Consider the following 23,171-nt stretch of genomic DNA (forward strand, 5'->3'; position numbering starts at 1 on the left):
TCCCTCGCAGCCCCCCCGGACCTTGGGAATGGACAGTGCCATTGGAGGCCAAACACCGCTGGGGGACATGGCTGGTGCGGAAGGCAGGGAGGAGACAACTCTCTCAGAGACATGGCTCCAGCCTGTGAAGGTGTAGTTGAAAATGAGGTAAGAAGCTGGGTTTGACTGGCAAATTTGTCATCAGAGACGGGAGCTCCTCCCTGTAGAAACCCAGGGACCTTGGCCCAGAAGCGCACCTAGGCCAGCGCTTCCCCACATGCTCCTGTTCCTGCCCTCTTGTCCAGCCAAGGTTTTGGTCTCTGAGCTGGGGTGACCCCTGAAGGGTGCCTTAGGCAGCCATAGGCTTACTCGGATGTGCCAATGCAAATTTGGAAATGCTTGCCTTCTTGAGATGAGAGTGTGTAGCTCACCTCCAGCTCAGCCAGCATTTTTATCAAAGGCTAACCAGGGAAAATGGAAGCTTTTGCTTATCTGTTTTGCTCTCAGGTATTTTTCTCCTGGGATGATTTCCAAATAGTTTAATTCAAATGAATTCAGTTCTCAGCAGCCCCATGACTTGATCCCACACCATGCCTTTGGATGGCATCAGCAGCCACCTTGGCTGGGGTTTTGAGGAATGGTGAGCGTTCTGTCATCCCAGCTTGGATGTGCCAAATGTTGATGACAGAAGTCAGCTCTCCACCAGTGGGACTATACAGTACGGCAGAGACAAGAGTATCATCATTGCTATCAGTTACGTGAACTGGGAACATCCTCCAAACTCCTGTGGATGAGAACTTGCAGAGTCAAAAAGGTTATTTTTATCTTCTTCAAATTGTTTGTACTAGTAAAATAAAGAGTATCATATTTTTACCCTTGAACCGTGCCTAATAGCAGACAAAGGAGAGAGCCCCTCGTAGCCTCATTTCTTTAGGCAGTGCAGATCTTACTGGCTTCAGCACACTTTGCATCGAACTCATGGCTGGAAGAAAACCCACCATAGTCCTTCCTCGCTTCCTTGGTTAACTAGGTCTCCCTACACTCTGTCTGTAGCTGAGAGAGGCTTATTTGCAGGATCCTGGATTAGCTGACTTGACCCTGTCCAACTTGATTTCTCCCTAGGGGAAGATCAGAGAAGTAGCTGAGGAAGTGTACAAGTGTACAAGACACCCCTAAGTGTCTATTGCCATCTGAAAGAGCTTAGAGAAAGTGGGACATCTGCACAGGCCATACAGCTGCTTTTCTGGACTGACAACTAGAAGGCAGCTGGGATTCCTGGGGCATCTGAAATGATACTAGAAGCCTACATTTAGGCAACTGAATCAAGCCTTCAGCAAGGCCAAGAGTTGTGTTCCATCCAGCGAGGCCAAGAGCTCCTCCTGAAGCAGAGGCCTCCTGAATGCCAGCTAAGGAGCTTTGCAGAATTCACTGCACAATTTGCTTAGGTATGCACCAAGTGTAATGGGAGATCAGACACCTGACTTACTGAGACAGAGACCACATTTAGGTGTATATATCTATTTATTGATCTTAAATGTTTAGTGAATATTTATTGTGAGGGAAAACAGGGCATCCCAGAAATAGCCCTGAAAACACCGGTACAACATTGGTGCCCTGGCATCCATATATTCCAGTGGTTTACTGTGAGGTCAATGACTCTAAGCTCTAAAGGACTTTGTGAAAGCAAACCCTGCGGTTGAATGTCTATTGTCGGAGACATTAGTTCACTTCTTCAGCTGCCAAATTTCTTTTCTACTCAGACCTGCTAGATGTCTGGATTTGATCTGGACAATATAGATTTGAGGTCAGGTATATGGATTACACCACAGTCCTTCAAAAGTTTGGTTGTCCACTTCACAGGGTCTAGATAACACTAACTTCTTTCTGTAGGCACACCATGGGACTAGAAAGACGCATGGCTAACAGCATCTAGATCAGGGCTAGACAGATCTGGCAATTCTTCAATTCCAGTGCTGGTACCTGGACTCTGTAGCTTTTGTGAAGAGCACAAAAAGGACTCGTTACCACCCCCTTGTTTCTTACTGGCTACAATATCCCAGTCCATGTCACTGGTGTGCGATGCATGCTATCAAATTTTGCACCGTGTCTGTCTCTACAAAAGCCAGTAACTCAGGTGGCCTTTAAGGTCAAGGGAAAAAATAGGTGCTGGGTGCAATTCCCATAGACATCTACTTGAGGATCAGATGATTCATACCTTGGACTCCATTGACTGTATCGAGCAGTTCTTCAATGATCACAGAAGGAACTAGCTCCAGCTGAGACTTGTGAAGAGCTACATAAAGTCAAGTGAGTCCCTCTAGAATGGTCTTTGGAAGAATAGTATCTTGTGCCTAGATCATACTTTTGCTCCATTTACAGGACAATTCCCCCTTCCAGTGACAGTCACCCTGGTTACTTATACTGCTCCTGAGACTCCAGCTGTGGCTGCGAACTATATGGTGCTAGGCGTCATGGAGACACACGTGACTAAGATGATCCCTTCCCTACAGTACTGGGAAGTCTCTTCTGACAAAAGGCAGGCTTCACAGCACAAGGATAATAGTCAGTCACTCTGGCTAAGCACTCCAAGGGCAGATGCAGCTGTGCCCACAACGTTGTATTCTGTGTCTATTAAGAAAAAGAATATACCCCACTATAGGGAGAAGAAACCAGTTCAGTGAAAGTGTTGCTGTGTTTGTTCATGGCACGTGTACTTCAGAGCTGGGTGCATGTCCACAGCAGTGAGGAAAACGCAGGATGCATCCTAGCTCTTCAACCCTGAAATGTGAAGGGCAGGTTGGTTTCACAGCTAACATGGGCTATACTGACTCGTAGTTATGGTATTGAGTAGGATCTTACTGCACCTAATAAAACCAAATGAAGGATACAGGCAGACAGGTGAACTTAAGGATGATATTGATCAGTTGATAGCTTGGGGGAAAGAGAAACAGCCTTCAAAGCACTATTTCCATGGAGGCTACTTACCACTCCCTGTTTCTATGGCAGCTTTCATCAGGAGGTCTTGATTGCCCTGTGGTCTGCCTGGTCCATGATGTGGAGGAGAGAAAGGGAAAGGCAATTCTTAAATTGCCTCTTTATTGGGAACCAGAAAGGGATACTGAGAAGGCAAATGTGAGCCTGACACCAATTCTACAGACACCAGTAAGAGTCCTTCCAGAGGCTTGAAACTTGTGCCTAGAAAATAGACTGATGGTGACCACCTTGCAAATGCAGAGGGCCCACAAATCGTGTGCCTCAGCTTGTGGCTCCAGAGAAACCAGAACATGAGCTCCAGGACACAGATATTCACTTCTTGTTGCCAACCGGGAGGGTTTGGTGCCCACTGACAGGTTAGGCAGCCTACAAACTAGTCACACGTTGCCTGCAGGGCAGCCACGTGCAGAAAAGCTAGAGCTCACTGTATATAACGTGAAGAGTTTTGGATTGAGCCTCATGTATCCAGTCTCAGCTGGTGTAAATGATATTCCTTCCACTAGCTGCCACAAAGCAGTCACCCCCTAGGACTGCCTGATATAACCAATACCCTGCCTTTTTTTCTCAAATTCTGGCCTATATGACCCCTCCCAAATATGCTGTGTTCAGAGTTACACACCTATCTATGGCCATCATTCTCCCCTGCTCTGCACTCTCTGCTAAGACAAAAAAAAGCCACGCTGAAAATAATTTTTTTTGCTGTTCTGGGGATGGCCTGAAATCTTGCTCTTACAAGGCTGATGGTAGAAATTCAAGCTGGTTTTTCATCACAGTGCTCTAGAGAAAATGGGTCGTGGCTCTCAGTACCTCAGGCACGACAGACTTCAGAAAGCTTCCATGGCAAAACAAGTAGAGATAGTGTATGTTAGCATGGCAATCACTTCAAAATTAACATAAGCAGTATCCCATTAATACTGTACGTCCACCAGGCTGGCTTGAAGCAGGGCCCAGTGCTGGAGGACTGAAAATCTCTGCTTTGGGCCAATACTAATTGGAAAAAGGATTTTATTTTTTGTGAAAATACACTCCTGGTAGCAATAATAACCTGCAATTTCTGACAGTATCTGCTGCATTGCAAATCCCTTTTTCTTCCCAGACTGGCCTAGAGACAAAGCAAACACAGTGGTACCCAATCCACGGATTTCTAACCTGTAGATATATCTGTCCCTTCAAATACAAAACGCCAGGAGGCTGTGCATCGCTATTGTGATGCATGCGATGAATAAAAGCACTGACACAGTCCTCTCTCATCAGACACTTTTGTTTCCCAGCCACCATGAAGACGGTCTGGATCACTCTGCAGAACTCAGGGCATTGACAGCAGTGAGTGGCATAGGCAGGCACATTTCCAATCTTATCTGTATCTCTGCCATGCTGGGATCTATCATACTGGTTGGCATGCCACATGGAAGGCTATGTGAAGACTCTTCCCTGTGCTCCTCCTCTTTGGCAGAGATGACAGGTCTAACTAGACAGAATCTCAAATCTCTCTTCTCTCTCCTCCCTCAGTTATCTCACTGAGGCACATGAATCCAAATAAGAGTTAGGAGAGGGAAAAGTTACAACATTTTAATTCGTTAATTTAAATTTGCTGTGCATTGCCAATCAGCTCAAAGTTGAATGTGATCGAGCTGTTAGGACAGGATGCCTCCAAAAGCAGAGGATTAACATGAGTGTCTTCCAAGATATTTTCCAGCCATGTGGAGTCCTGAAAACTAGAGAGAGACCAATTTAAAACTGGAGATTTAAATCCAGCTTGTGCTGGAAAGCCCTCTAAAACATGTGAAGAAAATTCAGAATAAGCATGCTAGAGTGGAAAGAGCAAATTACTCCAGCACTGGTGAGATAAGATATAGGTGATGGAGAATATATTATACAACTTGCTTTTTAATTTCTGCTGTTGCAAAGCCCAATGGGGGGAAGGGGAGTGCAGAGGGACAGAGATCCAGTATAACACCATGAGCTGAGAAGGGAGGAAATTCATCTTGCATTTAAATGCCCTCTTGCTCAGATCTTATCATGAGGTTGTTCTTCTTACTGGCTCATTATCAAACAGGATTTCTTCCCCTGATCTTAGATACGAAAACATTCTCAAGATAGGTGTCCTCTTCCTTTCCAGAGTAAAGAAAATGATGCCCGGTTTTATTGAAACCAACCCAGAATAGTGTTTATTATTGAAAATATACAGAATTTTTTAACATCACATAAAAAGCCCAGTAGATACATCTGCTCTAGTTCAAAATGCTCGATAATCTTTGTGCAGCATGTAGCACTATCCTCATAATGCAAACATCCTCTTCTCATTATTATTTTTACAGTCCTTCCTTTTTATATTTTTTAAACCCAGAAAACATGTCCTGTTGTCCTTCCCCAACGCAATCCTCTTAGCTGAAAAAAACCAAAGACTTTCCAAAGGCTACTTACATTGTGTTGAAAGCGTGGGGCTAAGAGGAATAAGGATATTTTGTAGAGCTATCTAGAGATATTGCTATCCTTTACAAAATTTTGTGTATGAACAGGGCATGGTTCTTGCAAGGCAACGTGCCCTGTGTTAAACAGTCCAGCGATGCCCTGGCCAACTCCCAGCCTATCAAAGGGAGAAATGGGGAAGGTAGATAAATTTGGATTTTTCACACCAACTTTCAGATGCTCTTTTTCTTGCTGTCACGTGTTCTTAAACGACAGTTCTGCAGGGAAGAAATTTTTACAAAGAAACAAGAGATGGGCTATCTATACACCAAACTGTTGAAATCATTGGGAATCAATGTACAGGGTGAGATAGGCAGTATGTTAAAAACAGTCTTTGTTCACCACAATACAGAAGGGAAAAACAAAAAAAAGAAAGGAGAAAAAAATTGATTGTTCCTGCCAGTGTGCTGTTTGACACTTTGTGTTGTGAACTTCCACAAGGTGCAGTCTGTGCTGAATCTCTTTCTTCTTTGAATCTGTTTTGCCACCACCTACTCCAATAGGCTTTTGCCTGGTTGCCTTAAAGCAGCGTCACAAATACGGGAGATGAAAGTCCACAAAAACATGATGGGCACCTCATTGTGAAAGAGAGCAGTGCAGAATAAAGGAAGAAAGTTTGAAGAAAGGGGCTTGGGGAGAGTGAAGAAAGAAGAACCCTGAAGGCCACCAGGTGCTGCGTGTTTGTGCAGGGCATATCACACAGCTGCGGTCTGTTTGATGCTATGGAAGCTGATTCGTGTCGGAGAGGTGGGGATAGACATGGCACGTGCCACACGCACTCGGAGGGAGTGATGGTCTTGCCAGCGGTGCCATCTTTTCCTGGCAGCAGAACGGACCTGGTGAAAAAAAAAGGAAAGAATATGAACACTTAGAATACTCAGGTGTCCTCTGTAAAGGGACTCTAGACAGCACTGAGACAAATCATGATACGTGTCAAGCCACTGGAACATGCAGGACTTGATTCAGCTGCCTGACCATGGGCATCTAGTTCACTTGGTATTCTCTTGGGTACTGCACTCTGGGAAAAGCATGGGTTTTACGTATCTCATGTCTCATATCTGATCTCTTAAATACCCCAGAGCATTTCAAATGGCAATAAATGCCTATGCAACTGAATCAAGCACCTGATGGAGGTCTTAGAGAGACCTATCGCAGGGGCTATAGCTGCTCCTGCTTCCCTTGTACATGAAGAATCACAGATCATCTAACTAAACATTTATGTCTACAACACAGACACACAAGACCCTGTGAGAATCTGGTATAGGCAGTGGAGAGCTACTCTACAGTCAACAGAAGGGCATCCTCAAGCAGGAGCTTACAAATAGGCCAGATGAATCTTGAAATTTAGGACCATATTTTTTTGCATGGACCATAGAGAGAACCCAGGAACTCTATCTCAGATATGTATATAAGCAAGAGAAAGACAAGTGACAGGAATCCTAGCCTCAAACACAGTGGGAGGGAAGGCTTGAGATACTGCTAACATAGACTGTAGCCAATTGCTGACAAATCACTGGCAGAGAAGTCTCAAAGTCAGAACCTAGAATGAAACATTTAGACCAATTTCTGGATATTCTTGTTGATCTCTGCTTACTGTAGAGACAAGAGCAATTCAGACCCCCTAACCTAGGCAGCTAGGTAAGCCTACAAAATTAGGTGAGATGAATCTGGGCTCAGCTTCTTGGACAGTCAATGAGTAATTGTACTCATGGCACTTGGTAAGGATGTTGACATTTTGCTGCCAACCTGAAATCAAGTCAGCTTGGAAAAAAGAGCATTTTTACATACAACCTCTATATCAATCCAGAGCCTCCTTTGCCAAAACCACATTTGTTTAGAAGGTGGGGTCATAAATAACATAATGTAGATATTACACCTATAGCTCTCTGACCCATAGCTCTCTTCCTGACCAAGAGAGAGCCAGTCAGTATGGTCAAAGGGTATGATTTACCTCCTCCTAAAGCAGATGTCCACAGTAGGCCAGATACTGTGGTCAGATGAAAAATACCTATTTCCTTTTATTAGTTATAAAGTGAGTCTAGACAACTAGCTCTGTTTTAGATGTCTGGATTATAAATTTAGCTAAATTTAGACAATATTGATATCTTACTCTGAATGTTTTTCAATCTGTAATGTACTTATCTTCACTGCATCCCTCAAAAGTAAAGGAGTGCTCTTATCCCCATTTTTACCCTGGCAGGCTAAAGCTTGGGTATTAAGAGCAGTGATGTTGTTGTAGAGTAGACCTCAACATGGATCAGCTACCATGGCAACTGTACAAGTGCTGGGATGAGCTTGCACAGCCTGTATGAAAACCATGCTGACACAGCTTCTCAGCTATCAGCACCTGAGCGACGTAGGTCAAAGCCATCCTGGGTGTATCTATAATCACCATTGGGACTGCAGGGAAGATGGTGTTGGAACAAACTGTCCGAAGGTGCACAGCCACTGCTTTTCTCCATTCCTTTTAAAGCCTGGGGCTTGTCTTCAGGTACAGCGTGATGTCTACTCAAAACATGAGGAACACACACTCCCCAATACCACTTCAGATGAGCTCCAACATGCTATCTAATGGGTGCTCAGATGAGTTGATGAGCTCTAGTAGCAGAGGTATTTCTCACCCAAACCACAAATTGTCAGTATTAGGTGTCCTAGATGAACAGGAATTATGGCCTGAGGGTTAAAACATACAACAGTTCATAAAGAGGATATGGGAAGGGGGTATCTGCACTCTTTCTCTCAGATGGTTTCAATTCTCCCATTTCTTTGTGGGCCTTCAAGGACTTAGACAGACCCATAGTCTGTAGAATTACTACTTAGAAATTCTGCAGTGCTGTGGTCTGTCACCCGAAAATCCCCTCCCATCACTAGCTTTGTCCATGAAATACACTCCATTTCAGGTTTGTGAGTATCAACCTGGAAAACAGTTTTGCAATTGCCCTCCTTAGTGCCTTGTCAGGGGAATCCTGAACCTGGAAATGTGGGTTTTCTATCAGAGCCCTTCTAGAAGGCACAGATTGGGCAAATTGGACCTGAGGATCTCTTTCTTTAGTTATTTTCTCAGCTATGTGTGATCTGACTTTCAAGACAAGTAGATGCAGATTTTTATAGTACGGTGAGGAGAGTGACAAACTGGGTTTATTTCTTTTGATTCTGAATCAATGATTTTCTTCAATATAAAATAATGTTTTTTACCTTAATGGGGGGTGGGAGGGGACAGGGACAGACCCCATAAAAATAAAGGCTATGAGGGAATAGGACTGCTTGCATGGAGAAGGGAAAGAGTGAACATCCAGTGAAAGAAGAATTGAAATTAAAAGACAGCACTGCCAGGAGGAGTATGATCATCATGAATGAATTTGAGATGAGAATGAGAATAATGTGGTTAAACAACAGTGCAGGGGATTTCTGAAAGAGCCTATCATTATGTAGTAGTAGGTACAACATGCCTCGACTAGTTTCAAGATGGGGTTTGGTCAGTTTAAATGAGATAGTTACATGAGATAGCCAGAGTCAGGATGGGCTGACAGTCATATACTACTACAGTAGAAGCCAGCCTGGACTGCTGACTTTCACTGTCTCATCAAACTGATCTCACTGGCTCCTGTTGAAACATGAGAAACAGTGGAAAGATGTGTCATGGTGTTGCACTTTCCTGGATGCCCACTATTTGCAAACCTATCATGGTTCTACCTGGAGTGGCAAAGGGATATATATTTCTGATTCTGGATTTAGGGGAGATATAATATACACCCAAAGGCAAATACATGTGCCAGAGTACATACAAGGGGAGATGCATCTCATCTGAAAGCTTGATACTGAGTCTTGGCCAATTATTTATGCTTTCAATACACAATGGAGAGAGAGACATGATTCCCCTAAGGAGGTGACTTAGATATGTGGAATGAATAAGTCCTTGTTCCATCTTGCTCCTGAGTACAAAACCAGCTTAACTAAACGTTGGGCACCTAAGGCAAATGGTATAAGCAACATGTCAAGTGTCAGAGGGGTAACCACTGCCATGGGAAATTGTCCCGTGAAGAACATGGGACTTGGTCTGCAGAGGGATGTTGCCTCTCAAATGCTCATTTCTGCCCAGATGACACCAAATGCTGAGATATTGTTAGACAAAGTTTTACCCCCTTTCTGCTGGAGTGAAATTCACCCTTGTTCAGAGAGCCTGTGATCCACTTAAGTCCTTCAAAGAGGTGAATTTCTTCATTTCTGGTGCAAAAGCAGAAAGTAAATCTCTGTGTACAGCACAGTCTTTGCTAAAGACGTTAATAGTAGACTGGCAGTCCTGTGAGTTCTTATATCCCAGGTTCTCCTAGAGCAGCATTTCACTGGGTCATGAAAAGGGGGAGTCACCCGGTGGGCTTTTTGTGTTTCTGAGCAACTTGTGTGAGCAGATACTTACTCAGCCAGTGAAGCCAGATTAGATTTATCATTTGTGCTTCAAACCAATCAAGTCAAAAAGAGTCACCTGGAGATAAAGATGTAAGTCTAAACAAGCAGTTGTCCAAATGGCTTTTATGATATGGTTTGCTTACAAGCTTTGAGAAAGGATAAAAAATAGTAACAAAAATGCTGTCTTCTTGTACAGCTGAAGCCATTCCTAATGGACTGGGCACATGGAATAGACTCTGCACTTATAGGGGTGACTGAAAGCATTTCTTAATGACAGAATAATTCACTGCAATTAGGATGGGACCAAAGCGCAAGCAGAAAAGGTTAAGCTCAAATTTATCTCTTACAATTGAGCTCAGAAACAAAATGCTAGCTTAGCTTTAAGTCAGAAAAGAAAAAAAGAAAACCGTCTGTGACTGCTATAATATGTTAAAAAAGACACCAAAAAAGGTATTACACAGCAGAAGAGTAATAGAAAAAGGTAAAGCAAAATAGCAACTTCAAACCGGGTTTTTAATCTCCATGAGAGCAACTACCTCTATCCATTAAACATTTGTAGACTCAGTACCATGTCCTAGAGTCAGCATTAGCACATCTGTGACCTGAAATTCACAGCACTTGCCTGTAACAGCCCAAAGATGTGTACAGCCTATCATCAGTGGTTAAAGCTTCACAAAGAGCCCCGGGAATACAAATTATCAGCTTCACCTCTATGTAACTTTAGTTGCTTGAGATGACAAAGTTTACCCCTGCTGCTGAGCAGAGAGCTCAGTTCTCCGTGTTGACCCTTGGTCTGTCTTTTTCTTGCAAACAGTTACTCTCTCAGAATTACCCTTTTCAGTTCTTTGTACTTTGCGTACTGTGAATAATCACAGTTTCTGAACATGTGCTCAAACCCGATTTACCAGCATAGTTGTGCCTACAGAGTGTGGGCACTGCTCTCAGCAGGATTGCTTTAGAACAGTCAAGAGAAAGAATTCAGGTGATGGGATGGAGAGAAGTCAGTGGGTGATAGTTTTTCTTTCCTGATTGGATCACCTAACCAAGGAGTTCTCAAACTTCCAGTTCACACCTAAAAATCACTAAAACCCACATCTGATCATAAAAATAGTTAAAAACCTCTCCTCCTCCTCCTCAGAAGAACAACAGAAAGAATGAAAGAGACGGAAAGAAGGATGAAAACATGCAGAAAAGGTTTGCTTTTGATAAAATAGACATCAATTTTGTATTGCTATTACTAATGCTAGACACTGGCTGCTGGCTAATTTCTTGTAGCCATCAATTAGAAATGGACTGAAGAAAGAGCCTTTAGCGACATTAAAAACCAGGTTTTGGAAGAAATGTCATGTCTTATTAGCAGAGAGGAAGAAAGCTTGATCCATTTACACAGTGCTTAGAACAAAGGGGCCCATTCATGTGGGGCTTCTTGATGTAATACTGAACTATAATAGTAGTAATGTAGGTAAAAAGGACAGGTCTGATAAGATGAGTAGGATTAAATGACCTGTCATGGTAATGGAAGCTGGAAGTAAGACTATTGGGATGCTGCCATACTCTGTCCCCAGAGAACATCTCTCACGTGAATGTGTTAACAAGTGAGGAGCAGAGGGACAACACGTATAGAATACCTATCTCCGACTATAGAATAATCATGGTGTTCAGTAGTCTGTGACTACATAACCCTAATTAAGTTCTTGCTTTGCTCATATGCAACTTTCTACTCCCCGAAAACCTCATCCAAAGGCAAATGAAATAAATGAAAAAGGTTTATATAGATCTCAATGGCCTTTGAAACAGACTGATTTTTGCTCTATGAAAATAGGTTTCAGTGATGAATTCATCAAGTTCCACCTACACTTTAAGCACCTTTGTGCCATGTTTCAGATCTTTGTCCTGCAGTTGGAGGTAACTGGAGAATAACTTTGGACTCTAAACATCTTTGGTTATGAATGGCAGTACAAATTGTGGAAAAGTTCATGAAGACTTACTCAATCTTATTGTAAGCTACAGAGGAGCAAGAGGGACTTTCAAGCAATGTCCAGATTAGCAAAAGGGAAGTGGCTATGCAGACTTTAAATTTCAAGACACTGGTCTCGCTGTGTCTCACTCTGCAGTGTAGTCCACCTTCATGTAGTTTCTGAAGCCCTGGCCTCTCTCTCTATCCAGTAGAGACATAGGAAAGGCCATAAGGTATTGGCAACAGTTCATCAAAAAGAGACAACTAAAATAGGACAGTTGAAATCTACCCTCATTTGGGTGAATCATTGCCTATAAATGAAGTTGAGGGTGATAAGCTCAACTGCATATGTGTATGTATTAGAAGTCTAATATTGGGGGCAAAAATCCTGTCCATTCCATAATAGAACTTAAACTAATGTAAGGTGATGCTTTACATCATACCTTGAAAGTTTTCAAAGGATTAGGGTGTCCCTCAAGGGCAGAGGGACAGTAAATGCTGGATTTAATAGTAAATGCTGTGAAGAAGCCTATGGGTCAAGCCTCTCCAGATCCTTGGAAGGATTAAGTGCAGTCGTGAGTGGAAGCAAAGAAACAGAACGGCCTAAGCACAGCGACCACTGGACTGACAGACCTGGGGATCTGCAGACGAGGAATGCTAACACTCTCAGAGAGATAGGAGTGAGTCTTTGTCTGTTTTTTGTTAATAAAGTACATCACTGAGCAACTATATGTATGTCCTAGAGCCGGCTCTCGCCCTACTAGTATGGCTTTACAAGACTCCCAGTAGAGCCAACCTCTCAGGCCAAAGATGGTCACGTTGCCATTAGATAAAAAAATCGAATCAAACATTTCTATAAAGATGCCGTATCAGTGTTTACTCCTCCTAAGGTAGGGAAGGGATGTAGTCAAAAAAATCTGCAAGGCTCAAAGGAAACAAAAATGAAGCTCAGGTGGAACTTTTTTTTTCACCAATAGCCTACATCACACCACTATTTTATGGAACATTGTTGAGTTTCTTTTTCTCCCTAAAAAAATTAGCCTGCTTAACTGGTCTGCAATTAATTTTTTTGCTGGAGTCTTTGGCAGCAATTACATACGACCTGGTAACAGGTGGATAGTTCTGCAGCACCTGCCAGGCTGGGATGTTGAAGTTTTGTTTCTAAGATCACAACAGTGCAATTTTTTTATCATATATAACTGTTTGAGAAGCTAGAACAGTTCTGACTAGTTATAAAGATTCAGCACACATTTTGGGGTGGAAGCAAATGCTGCTCCTTTCTTCTGGGCCACAAAGGACCAGAACTAACCACTAGAGAGGGAGGCCATGAATGCAATCAGCCCACCCCAAGCCTCTGTGATTTTGTTGTGGAGCGCTTTGGAGTCACGCTCACAACAGCAGAGGTGTAGTGAAAAGGAAGGTGGGGTGGGGAAGGACCCTCAGACCAGTTGCTACCTTTCACCGTGCCTGGATTTCTCATTCTTCTCTCTCTGGCAGGACCTCAGTCTGAAGCGACCTACTGGAGTCACAGCAACGAAGGTGACTTTCTACCAGAACACGTCTGGGTGTGGGAGATGGGTACTGAGAGAAGACTGTGGTCCTGTAATGAACTGCTGCCTGGTGGTCCCAAAGGGAAGGTTTGATCCCTTCAGTTGACTCTGTACTGACCAGGCATCCTCAGGGGCATTTAGGAGTAGTACTCATACTAGCACTTTTGGGCACCTTTGATCAGAAAGCAATCATTGTGGGAGATGGAATTAAACTTTAGCCCTCTAGTCCACCCCCATATTCATATTTATTCAGTGGTTTGAAGGAACGCTTAATGCATGTCCTTTGGGTTCAGAATGATTAATGTGACGTCTGCTTAGATTGATGGGCAGGTGGATGACTAACCATTTAGGTGGTGATTCATAGCTGGCAATTACAATGAATAGCCTTGCAAGATGATCAGATCAAAGTAAGCCACTTTGAGCTTAACAGATTTTGAGAGACAGATGGTGCCTGGGTAAAGGGTCAACACAAAAAAAACCCCAACATATTTATCCTTGCCTTGCACCTTGTTGTGAGAATAATTTACAGTGCTGTCTAATGAAGTAACCTGTTCTATTCCTCTCTGGTTATGGTTTCTCTCCAAGTCAGCTAATTGCTTTCTATTTTAAATGTTAATTCATAGCTGATTATCACTATTGACCAGATAATATTAGAATCTGAGGCCTGCTTGAGCTAAGAATTCATGCTTTGCAGGATGATTTCAGACACAGGCCTTGTTACTTATGCATCCCTCCAGGACACGGTTAGAAATGAAGGACAGCCACCTTATTATGGACATAGGATTCATGAATTATGGAATAATTAAGGTTGGAAGGGACGTCAGAAGGCCTCTGGTCCAATGCCATGATCAAAGCAAGTCCAGCATAGAAATTTTATCCAGTTTTGAAATTATGTCAGGGCCTCATCCAGTCATTTTGAGTACGTCCAAGGATGGAGATCTCAAACCACTTCTGGGCCTCTCTTCCAGTGCCTAAACATCCTCACTATGATTTTTTTTCACCATGTTTAATCAGGATTTCCCTTGTTCCCTTCATTCAGTTTGATAGTGGAGACTGCTCTTCTCTGTCTAGCCCTTCACCAAGCACTATCGCTTTATAAATTTGGGTCATTCTCACACACAGTCACCTTCATTCAGAAGCACCTTGTTATGGTGCAGTGGTGTTATGATCTCCCGTTATGGTTGCTACGGTTTCCTAGGATCACAGAACTCTCTGAGGCATCACCACTGGTGGTTATAGGAAATGACATGAAGCACCTAATTACAAGGATAGGTGTTCCCTGGAGGCAGGGATCCTTCCTCCATTATCCTCTTGTTTCCATCATGTCTTTGTTGAGGTAGCAGGAGAAAAGCCAGCCCTATCCGTGAAGTTCTTGATCCTCTGGAGGTTTACCAGTGGCTGGCCAGAAGTATTTTATTTCCTTTTCTGGGAGATGCTGCAGCATCTGAGATCTGACCTCCTCCCCTCCAGACTCCAGCAAACAGCAGCCATAAGACCAAAGCTAACACAGCCATACTGGAAGATATATTTGGAATATGAAACACTATAAATGCACTTTTCCCCTCTCTCTGAAATACTTTTATTTTCTCTCAGGAGAAAGCCATCATTAGCAATGAGATCTGGCTGAGAAGGTAGATACCACATTAGAAAGGGAAGTGGAGGGAAGATTCATCTTCCTTTAAAGATGCTTTATCTGGAATCAGTCAAAGAGAGAACAGAAATGCTGGGAGTGCTGTACCCATTTGCCTGTGAGCAGAAGGTGCATACTAAAGAACTGAAAGAAGACCCTAGAGAAAAAAGTATGAAGAACCCCCAAGTGAGCTGTGAGCCTAGAGATCAACAAAAAGCAATTATAGTTCTAGTGAGTGTCACTATTGCCTTCCGTTGTCTTTCCTTGAGGCTCTCCTATGGAAAGCCAAAGGTGACAACTGTCTTCACTGGCCTAGTAACAGTGAGCCTCTTTTGGTACTGAAACTATAATGAATGTTTTTCCTGGGTTTCATATCATGCAAACAATTATAAGGCTACTCTACATATGCCTAAAGGCTATAACCTTCACTGCGCCTTTTTTCAGTTTCAGGTCTGGCTGCGACCTGGATAGGATAGTGATGTTTTTATCCAACATTCAGTTCTCAAGATCATTGAGAATCAGAGGTACCATTGAAAAATCAGAGGTACCATGTGAGATGAATCCCACACCAGATGATACCCTTTCAAAGGACAGGCTTTAATTAAACACATGCTATCAAGCTCAGTTACTGGATTGAATTAATCGGCTTGTACTACAGTGGCTGAAGAGATGATTTAGTGGTTTCTATGGATCTATATTCTCATGCAAACTTACATAAGGATGAGATAACATGAAAGCATATCCCTGATTAAACATTATTATCTTGTTATAAACAAACTGATCCAGGTAGAATAATTTCATCACCTAAAGAAACCTAAACATTTTTTAGTGAACTGCAATAAAAGATGGAGTTTCCTGGATATGAAAATAAAACCAGGAGCTTTGTGGAAATGCTTTCTCTTCAGCACAGTTTCAAGCAATTGTAACTATCCTTGTTCCAAAAAACTCCATCTTAAACTTTTTTTTTTTAATCCACTGTTATGTGAAATTAAATTCAGACTTGTGATCTGTGAGTTGATAGAAAAAATTCTGGGGAGCATCTTGATTTTTGCAGTCATTGAAAAAGAAGTTCACAACTTACTTTCATTCTTTTTAAGTGGCATTTAACGTAAATGCATACATATTTTTCATTATGCCATTTTTCGTAACAAATTGTCAGAACCCTCTCATCCTCAATTTTCTTGCAAGACCAGAGATGCTCTTTACCGCTCAGTTTAAATGAAATTTGCATATTTTTGCCCCCTAGTGCTAGTCTCTGTGTCCAAAAAATACAACTCTTTTTCCATAAAGTCTCTAGACAAATTAATATGAGCCAAGTGCCAACGGCCTCTCATGCCCATCCATGGCACACACAGTTTGTTCAAAACAGCTTCAAAACCTTTCAGAAGCAATAAAACGTAAAAAATGGTCAACTTGGCATCTAAACTGCTTCTTCTCCTTAGGTTCGCTGGAATAACTTGTGTATAATGTGTTGGCTTGGAAAGACATTCATATTCAAAATCTGAAGGATCGTACCTCCAGTAGAGGGGCCCGAATGATAAACACTCTCTCAAGACCTGGCCCATAGGCTTAATTCTCACTGCAGCCAACAAAGCTAGTCCAAGATCTGTGTGAAACATTGTGTTGTGGAAATGAGGAAAAGGGAGATGTTTGTATTCCCAGGTCAAATGCCCGCTCCAAAGCATAAGGAAATAAACTCATCCCATTTGAAATTCTTTGCAAGGACTGCAATTTAATAGCTTCACTTTTTCCTTTCAGTGATCCCACTGCTGAACTGTCAGACCAAATCACTGCAAAATCAGGACCAAGACCTTTTATGGTGATATCTTGTATTACCAAGGTGCCATCTTCAGTTTGAGTGCTGGAGGCACTGCCTTCTCCACTAGAATATCAGATCTATTCAAGCAACACAGCTGTGTAACTCCTGTGATTTGGGGCAAAATAACTCATAGGAAGAGAAACACTCTAAGTCATAAGGACATGTTTGTTTAAATCAAGGGAGGCTACAAGATGTTACAGAGAAAAAACTCTTTTCTGTTTCATTTGCCAAACTTCAGAGATAGAACACTGACAAAAAGATAGAAACTTTGATAACTTTCAACTGCAATCCATGTTGCTTGAGCTCTACTACAGACAGTTATTGGGAGTCTGCAAGTACGTAGTGGCATCTGTATCAAATATGAAGTGGTGGAGGTACAGCTGAGATCAGACCATTACTAAAGCTTTAAATTAACAGATTTTCGAGCCTTTTTGTTTGTGTCATCATTCAGAGCAGGCCTGGCACTGTGTGGGATGAATAACCTGTTAAAGACTATTACATGCAATTAAAGAACCCAACTCCGTCATAACCGGAAAACCTGAAGTATTTAAAACCTTCTGAGATAACAAGTCATCAGCCCATCTATCACAGAGACAGGAATATTGGACTCACTGAAGAGATAATAATTCCACAAGGCTTCAGTGATACTTATAAAGATTTCAGGCTACTGAAAGGCTACTACTTACAGGCTATTTTCCTCTTTTAGAGCAAAATCTGCTGTGGATCTCACCAAGAGTGCTGGTACCTCATGTGGATTGAGTGGCATTATCTTCCTCACCACTTCTATCAGGGATGCCTCTCTGAGAGCAACTGATGTCAAGAGAATGCAAATGGTATTTTGGTACTTCTGTACTTCTGATGTGATGCTGTTTACATGCACTAAAGAAATAAATACAGGCTGTTTCACAGCAGATAATTGAGGAAAACAATGTACTGCAAATCCAACTGAGCAGTAAATCAGTATGGCTTTCACTGCTTAGACATGGAAGTTTACAATAAGAAAACACACTTTTGCTATGCTAACAACTGAGGCCTTCATATACGCCTCAGTTGGCAACGTAGCCTGTACAGACCTCTCACTTCACAAGGAGGCAAAACACAGTGTTATTGCAAGCTTCTGCAATGTGCTGTGATGTAGCCTTCAGGATGTGATCTGGGAAACATAAGCTCTTTTTAGAATGCGTTATGTATGTGGAGATCTACGGAGGATAGGCACTATCACAAGGGAGAGCTTTTATAATAGTATACTGTAAGATGCAATTGTTTTTTCTGGACAATATGATTACAGACCCAGAAAGCTCTGAAAATTCACTGAATTTGCTACTTGTTTCTAAGCTGTGCAAAGCTGAAGCTAGAGCAGAGCAGGAAATGTCACCCTTTAAAACCTCTATGATACTTCAAAAACATTCCCACAGTACTTTGAGTCCAAAGTTCTTTCACAGTTTTGAAATAGAAAATACTGCAATATTTGGGGGGTTTAGACTTATGTTATACCTCAAAGAAGTAATTAGGGAGTTGCCATGGTTTAGCTAGTCAAGTGGAAGTTGTACGTTAGATGTAAACATGGCTACACGGAAGATTTTGCTCACAAATTCAGCTATTTGTAGGTGTCAACATGTGAGCAGAGTATCTAGGCATGCATAATCGTCAGTGGAGAGCTAGTCCATACTGTCAGTGAAGACTAGAGTTGTTCAGGAGAGCAAATAGAGGTGTCTGAGAGAAGAAAATGATTGTATGGACTGGCTTGAATTAGTGACAGAGAGCCATTTGAGAAGCCCCATTGTAGCCCACTTGGCTTCCCACTTCCTAGTAGAAGGTGTGAATCTTCTACAGATCCTGTATCATATCTGGTAGACCCACATGGATGCCTCAGATACTCTATAGCCTCTCAAGTGACAGTAGAAATCTTTGTTTAGGGAAATGAATCAAGATCACCTACATCACCAAGTTGGGTATCTTAACCTTGAACTGACTCCCCCAGAAATGCCCATTCCAACTGTAATAGTAGTGTGATACAGTTGGGAAAATCAGTTATGGAAATCATTCCAGATCTGCCAATAGACTGTCATCAAGGCATAGAAGTACACGAGGTGAATCATCCTGCCTTTCAACAAGCTTGATTATGTCTGAGCTCATTTAAGTTACAGGAGACGGGAAGTTGGCTCATGACCTTGGAGAGAGAACTTCAGACTGCTCTAGTGAAGAGGATATTTCTCCCACACTACCACACAGCTGAAAGAATCCCAGAACAGCCAAAAGAGTGAAATCCTGGTATGAACAGCCAACTGGTCCTCGCCCAAGTACACAAAATAGAAGTGCACTAGGGTAGTACAAAGTCCTGACTGACTATGAAATCATGTGGCCTGGGTTCCAGCCCCTGATGTTCACTGTGGCACCAGTGAAAAAAAAAAAAGAAAAAAAAGACAGGAAAAAAGCCTGCTGTCTACATGGAAGATTTGCCTTCTACATTAACAGTGTAAACATGATGAATATGACAAGTAGTACTGAAGGGACATGCCAGACTTCTGGTGCCTTTAACCTCATCAGATTGTGCAGCACAGCGGCTCACAAAAACAAAGTATCGTCATGAGCAACTCAGATATATGGCAAGGTTTTGAGGTAACTGTATTCCCACAGTTAAGGTGCTTGCATTTCTGGGGAAGATTTCACCTCCCTATTTATTGAGGCAAATGGAGTTGTCAGAATCTATTGAAGGAAAGTTGGAAAGAGAACCGAGAACACTCTGCTGCCAGTATATAAAAGTGGCATGTGCCTAACCTGAGAAAGCAGTGTTGCTTCTTGTTAACATCACCTCAGAATTAGTGGGGAAGAGGGGAAATGAAGAAAAGAAAAAAAAAACAAAACCAAAAACTGGTGCTTCACTGGCTGAAGGATATAAAATATTGCAGAGCAGCTGGGTGAGAAGACATGCCCATTCTTTCTAGTAGCCCACAATGAAATTAAGAAGCAGCACAAACAAAATATATACCAATACAGCAGGAATAATTAAGACATGGAATTAATTTCTGCAGAGACACAAATTCTGACTGGACAAAGATGACACACTTAAATGCAGGTAAATGAGACAGTGGCAGTGTAAGCAGGGGAAAAGATATAAATCTCTCACACTTTGGGGTGTAAGTCAAACACTGACGGATATTAGTGAAACATTTCTTGCTTGATTAGCAGTACCTAAAATTAATTCTGTGGAACACCACCAATCCTGCCCCCAACCTTCTTTTCTAAATACAACAGGCATTGATCACTCAGAGATAGATATCCACACAGGAAAACTAACTCACTCAACTCAGCATGGCAATCCCATTATAAAAATGGGTCACCTGCAGCATATCCTTAACAAGAGGCCAGCTCAGAAGTAATGCTCATGTATGCCCAGAAATTGTATTTGTAATTAATGAGAAACTTCAAAGAAGTCTTAAAATGAAGAACAAAAATTTTATAATCTGAGAAGGCTTCTTTTCCTCTGCCCTGACCTCCCAGGTAATAACCTGAATTTGATAAATCTTTGTGAACAAAGGACACCTACAAAGAGGACTGGGAAATTCAAATGCTCATTAACAGAAACTTCTGCAAGAGCAACAGATTGATGGGACTGTGACACCATGTGGAAACATCTCATCTCTATAATCAGGCATTCAAGTAAGTTCTACCTCCCGAGAACTAATTACACTGACAGCAGGCGACACTACTTACCTCACCATTCAAGAAGCAGTAGAATACTGACACAAAGAAACCCTGGAAAGAACAGAAAGCAGTCAAATATTAGGTAAGTATTTTAACACACAGAATCAGGGACTGAGCTTTATCCTGGGATCATCCTGAGCAAAACCATCATCTTGTTGAGATCATCCACTTCTAGACAGATGAAATCTTTACCCTACAACTTCATGAGAAAATACGAAGTGTCTTGCAGCTCACAGGTGAGACATGAGAGCTAGAATCTAGACAACTCTTCCACTGATAGAGGGGACTGCCACTTCAGCTGTGCTAAAGTGTAACTGCAGCTTCCAGCTGCCTCCCCAAAATGGCACAGAACCCTCAGAGGTGCGATGTGATGCCTGCCAGCTCTATGTGGATGTCTCAGACACTTACAGGGGGGTGTCAAATGGCCTTAGATGGTCTGGTGTGGGCAAGTGTATCATCAGGTTGCTTACATTCATCTGAGCTGAATTGCTCTGTGGAATCTATTGACAGCAGTGACTAGACCCCTGTAATGACTGCAAAGATTGTAATGACTATAATGGAAGCTCAGATGACAGGAGGATGACACTTTCATCTCTAAACCTGTGAGTGGAATGCTACCCATTTTGCTTTCAGCAATGGACTGTAATTATTGTCACCATAAAGGATAGTCACTGTGCTTTCTTTCTTACATATCTCTTCGTAACGCTAACAATAAAATAAGCAGTGTAGAATTTTTTGAGATATTGAGCATCAGCAAATAAAAAATACAATTAATTTTAGGGAATGAAAAATGTGGATTGGTTCACCGGTAAAGGCTAAAGTTCTTTCGTTCATAGATTAACAGGGACATTTTTCATTTTGGATGTTCAGTTGCAATTTCTGGCGGGATGCTCTGTGTTTCAAAGCTAAACATGCATTTGGTAAAACCGGTAATCCAAAGCTCAAAACTTTTGCAATCCATAACCCTAGCTTTGGCTTGACAGTGTGTGTGCTGTATATTCGTATTGATACCCTGGGTATCACAGTGCTTGTTCCTGCAGATATCAGAGGTAAAACATTAATGTCAAACATAGTTCCACCCTACTTCAAGAAGATCTTTAAGCAGAGGTAAAGCTGTAGGACACACCTAAGCAGAAATGTGTGGCTAAACACCATTCCAGGTCTTCAGTCACTTTTGGTTTTGTGCCAAATCACGAAAGCTGGGGCAATTACTCCTGTTCCACTGCCTTTTACATCCTGGCAGAACTTCTGTTAAATTCAGGGGAGGGAGGAGATAGGGTATGAGTTCTCAGTTGGTACAGTGTGATGGCTGAGTGCATGCACCATTGCAGGACAGCTGGAGCGAGAGGCTGGGCAATATAGCTAATATCTTAATCAAATGAGCCCAACAGGTAGGAGTTGTTTCCCTTTGTTTTAGCAACATCTAGTCTAAGTCTCAGCTCTCTGTGTGCTCTGTGAAGAGAGAGGTACCTTGGGAGGGTGATTCATCATCCTCTCTCAGGTTAGGATAGAATGAAACGTCTCTCTCTCCATTGACTTTAGATGGAGCCCAGGTGAGGAGCTGTAGCTATAGACTAAACATAGTGCTGATGTTAAGGGAGATGAATCCCTCCAGTACACACCTGAGAGGAGATCGCCACTCCATATGACATGCTTATATATCTATTACACAAGCATGAACAAAGCTGAGCTATTTTCAACTAACATTTCTCTCGTGGACTTCATTGCCGTAAGTTTCATGGCTGAGAAGCACTGAGAATCCTTTCAGCAGCAGCTGATGCCATCTGTAAACTTGCTCTCTTACCTGAAAGGACTGCAGAAAGGAATTGAAATAGATGAAGACAATCTGGGAGATGTCGTCTTCACCAGGGTTGACAAAGAAAAGCATGTAGGTGATGCCTAGCAGAGGCAGAAGAACTAATGTTGCCTTGACTGCCTTCCTGTGGGCAGGAAACAAAAACCACAAGTGAACACAAGAAAGAACAACGGTGTTATGTGAACCACAGTAGATTGACCCAATCCAAACAAATCACTCCTTCAGTGGAGAGAGAGGATGAGTCTCAGAGCAATTCAGAGGGAGGTGAAGTACCTACATCAGCTAGAGAGGGAACTTAGGTGCCTCCTTAAGGCAGTTCAGCACCTGCACATGTCAAACAGGGTGAGAAGAAAACAAAGGACAGCCTAAGACACGTTTGCTCAGGGCTGTCAGTATGTACAGTCACTGAAGGAAAAGCATTTTAAGAGAGAAATTTATATGTCAACTTCTGTCCAGTGCCTAACACGAGTGAATGGAGTTAGGGAACACAAGTACTCCCTGTGGCTACCTCCACCTCTTGAGGCATGCTGCTAGAGCAGTGATAGCAGTGGAAGCCTGTATTTGCACAATGGCCAAATAATTTGAGCTTTTTCCTGGGAGGCCATCCAAGTTTTAGACCCTTCTCAGCCTGCCTGCACAGGAACAGTCCCAAGGTTTGTGACCAGCTTATTGTGTAACCCCAGATGGAGGCTCCTAGCGTCCTCAGGCAGTGAAGAACACAAGTTTCTTAGGGCTTGGGAGAGGATTTTTAAGAGGGACCCCAAGGGATCCCATGTCTGAAAGGCTGGATAGAGTTTAGCAGAGGAGCATGGAAAGAGTGACAGCCTCCACTTTGGGTTGTGAAG

The 23,171-nt window shown here is 42.4% G+C and overlaps 1 protein-coding gene across 6 annotated transcripts in view; it reads right to left on the minus strand.

The window, feature by feature from the left end:
* Positions 1-5,113: 5,113 nt before the first annotated feature.
* Positions 5,114-23,171, minus strand: part of CRHR2 (corticotropin releasing hormone receptor 2) — a 159,702-nt gene continuing 141,644 nt past the window's right edge. For all 6 annotated transcript variants that reach the window (XM_069778296.1, XM_069778297.1, XM_069778299.1 and 3 more), the window contains 3 exons: positions 22,315-22,450; positions 20,520-20,561; positions 5,114-6,278 (listed from right to left, as the gene is read on the minus strand). In XM_069778296.1, the coding sequence (XP_069634397.1) occupies positions 6,138-6,278; positions 20,520-20,561; positions 22,315-22,450 (319 nt within the window). In that variant the 3' untranslated portion in view covers positions 5,114-6,137. The remainder of the gene's footprint in view (positions 6,279-20,519; positions 20,562-22,314; positions 22,451-23,171) is intronic.

This window comes from Haliaeetus albicilla, chromosome 2 (genome assembly GCF_947461875.1).
Source record: "Haliaeetus albicilla chromosome 2, bHalAlb1.1, whole genome shotgun sequence".
Taxonomy (NCBI): Eukaryota; Metazoa; Chordata; class Aves; order Accipitriformes; family Accipitridae; genus Haliaeetus; species Haliaeetus albicilla.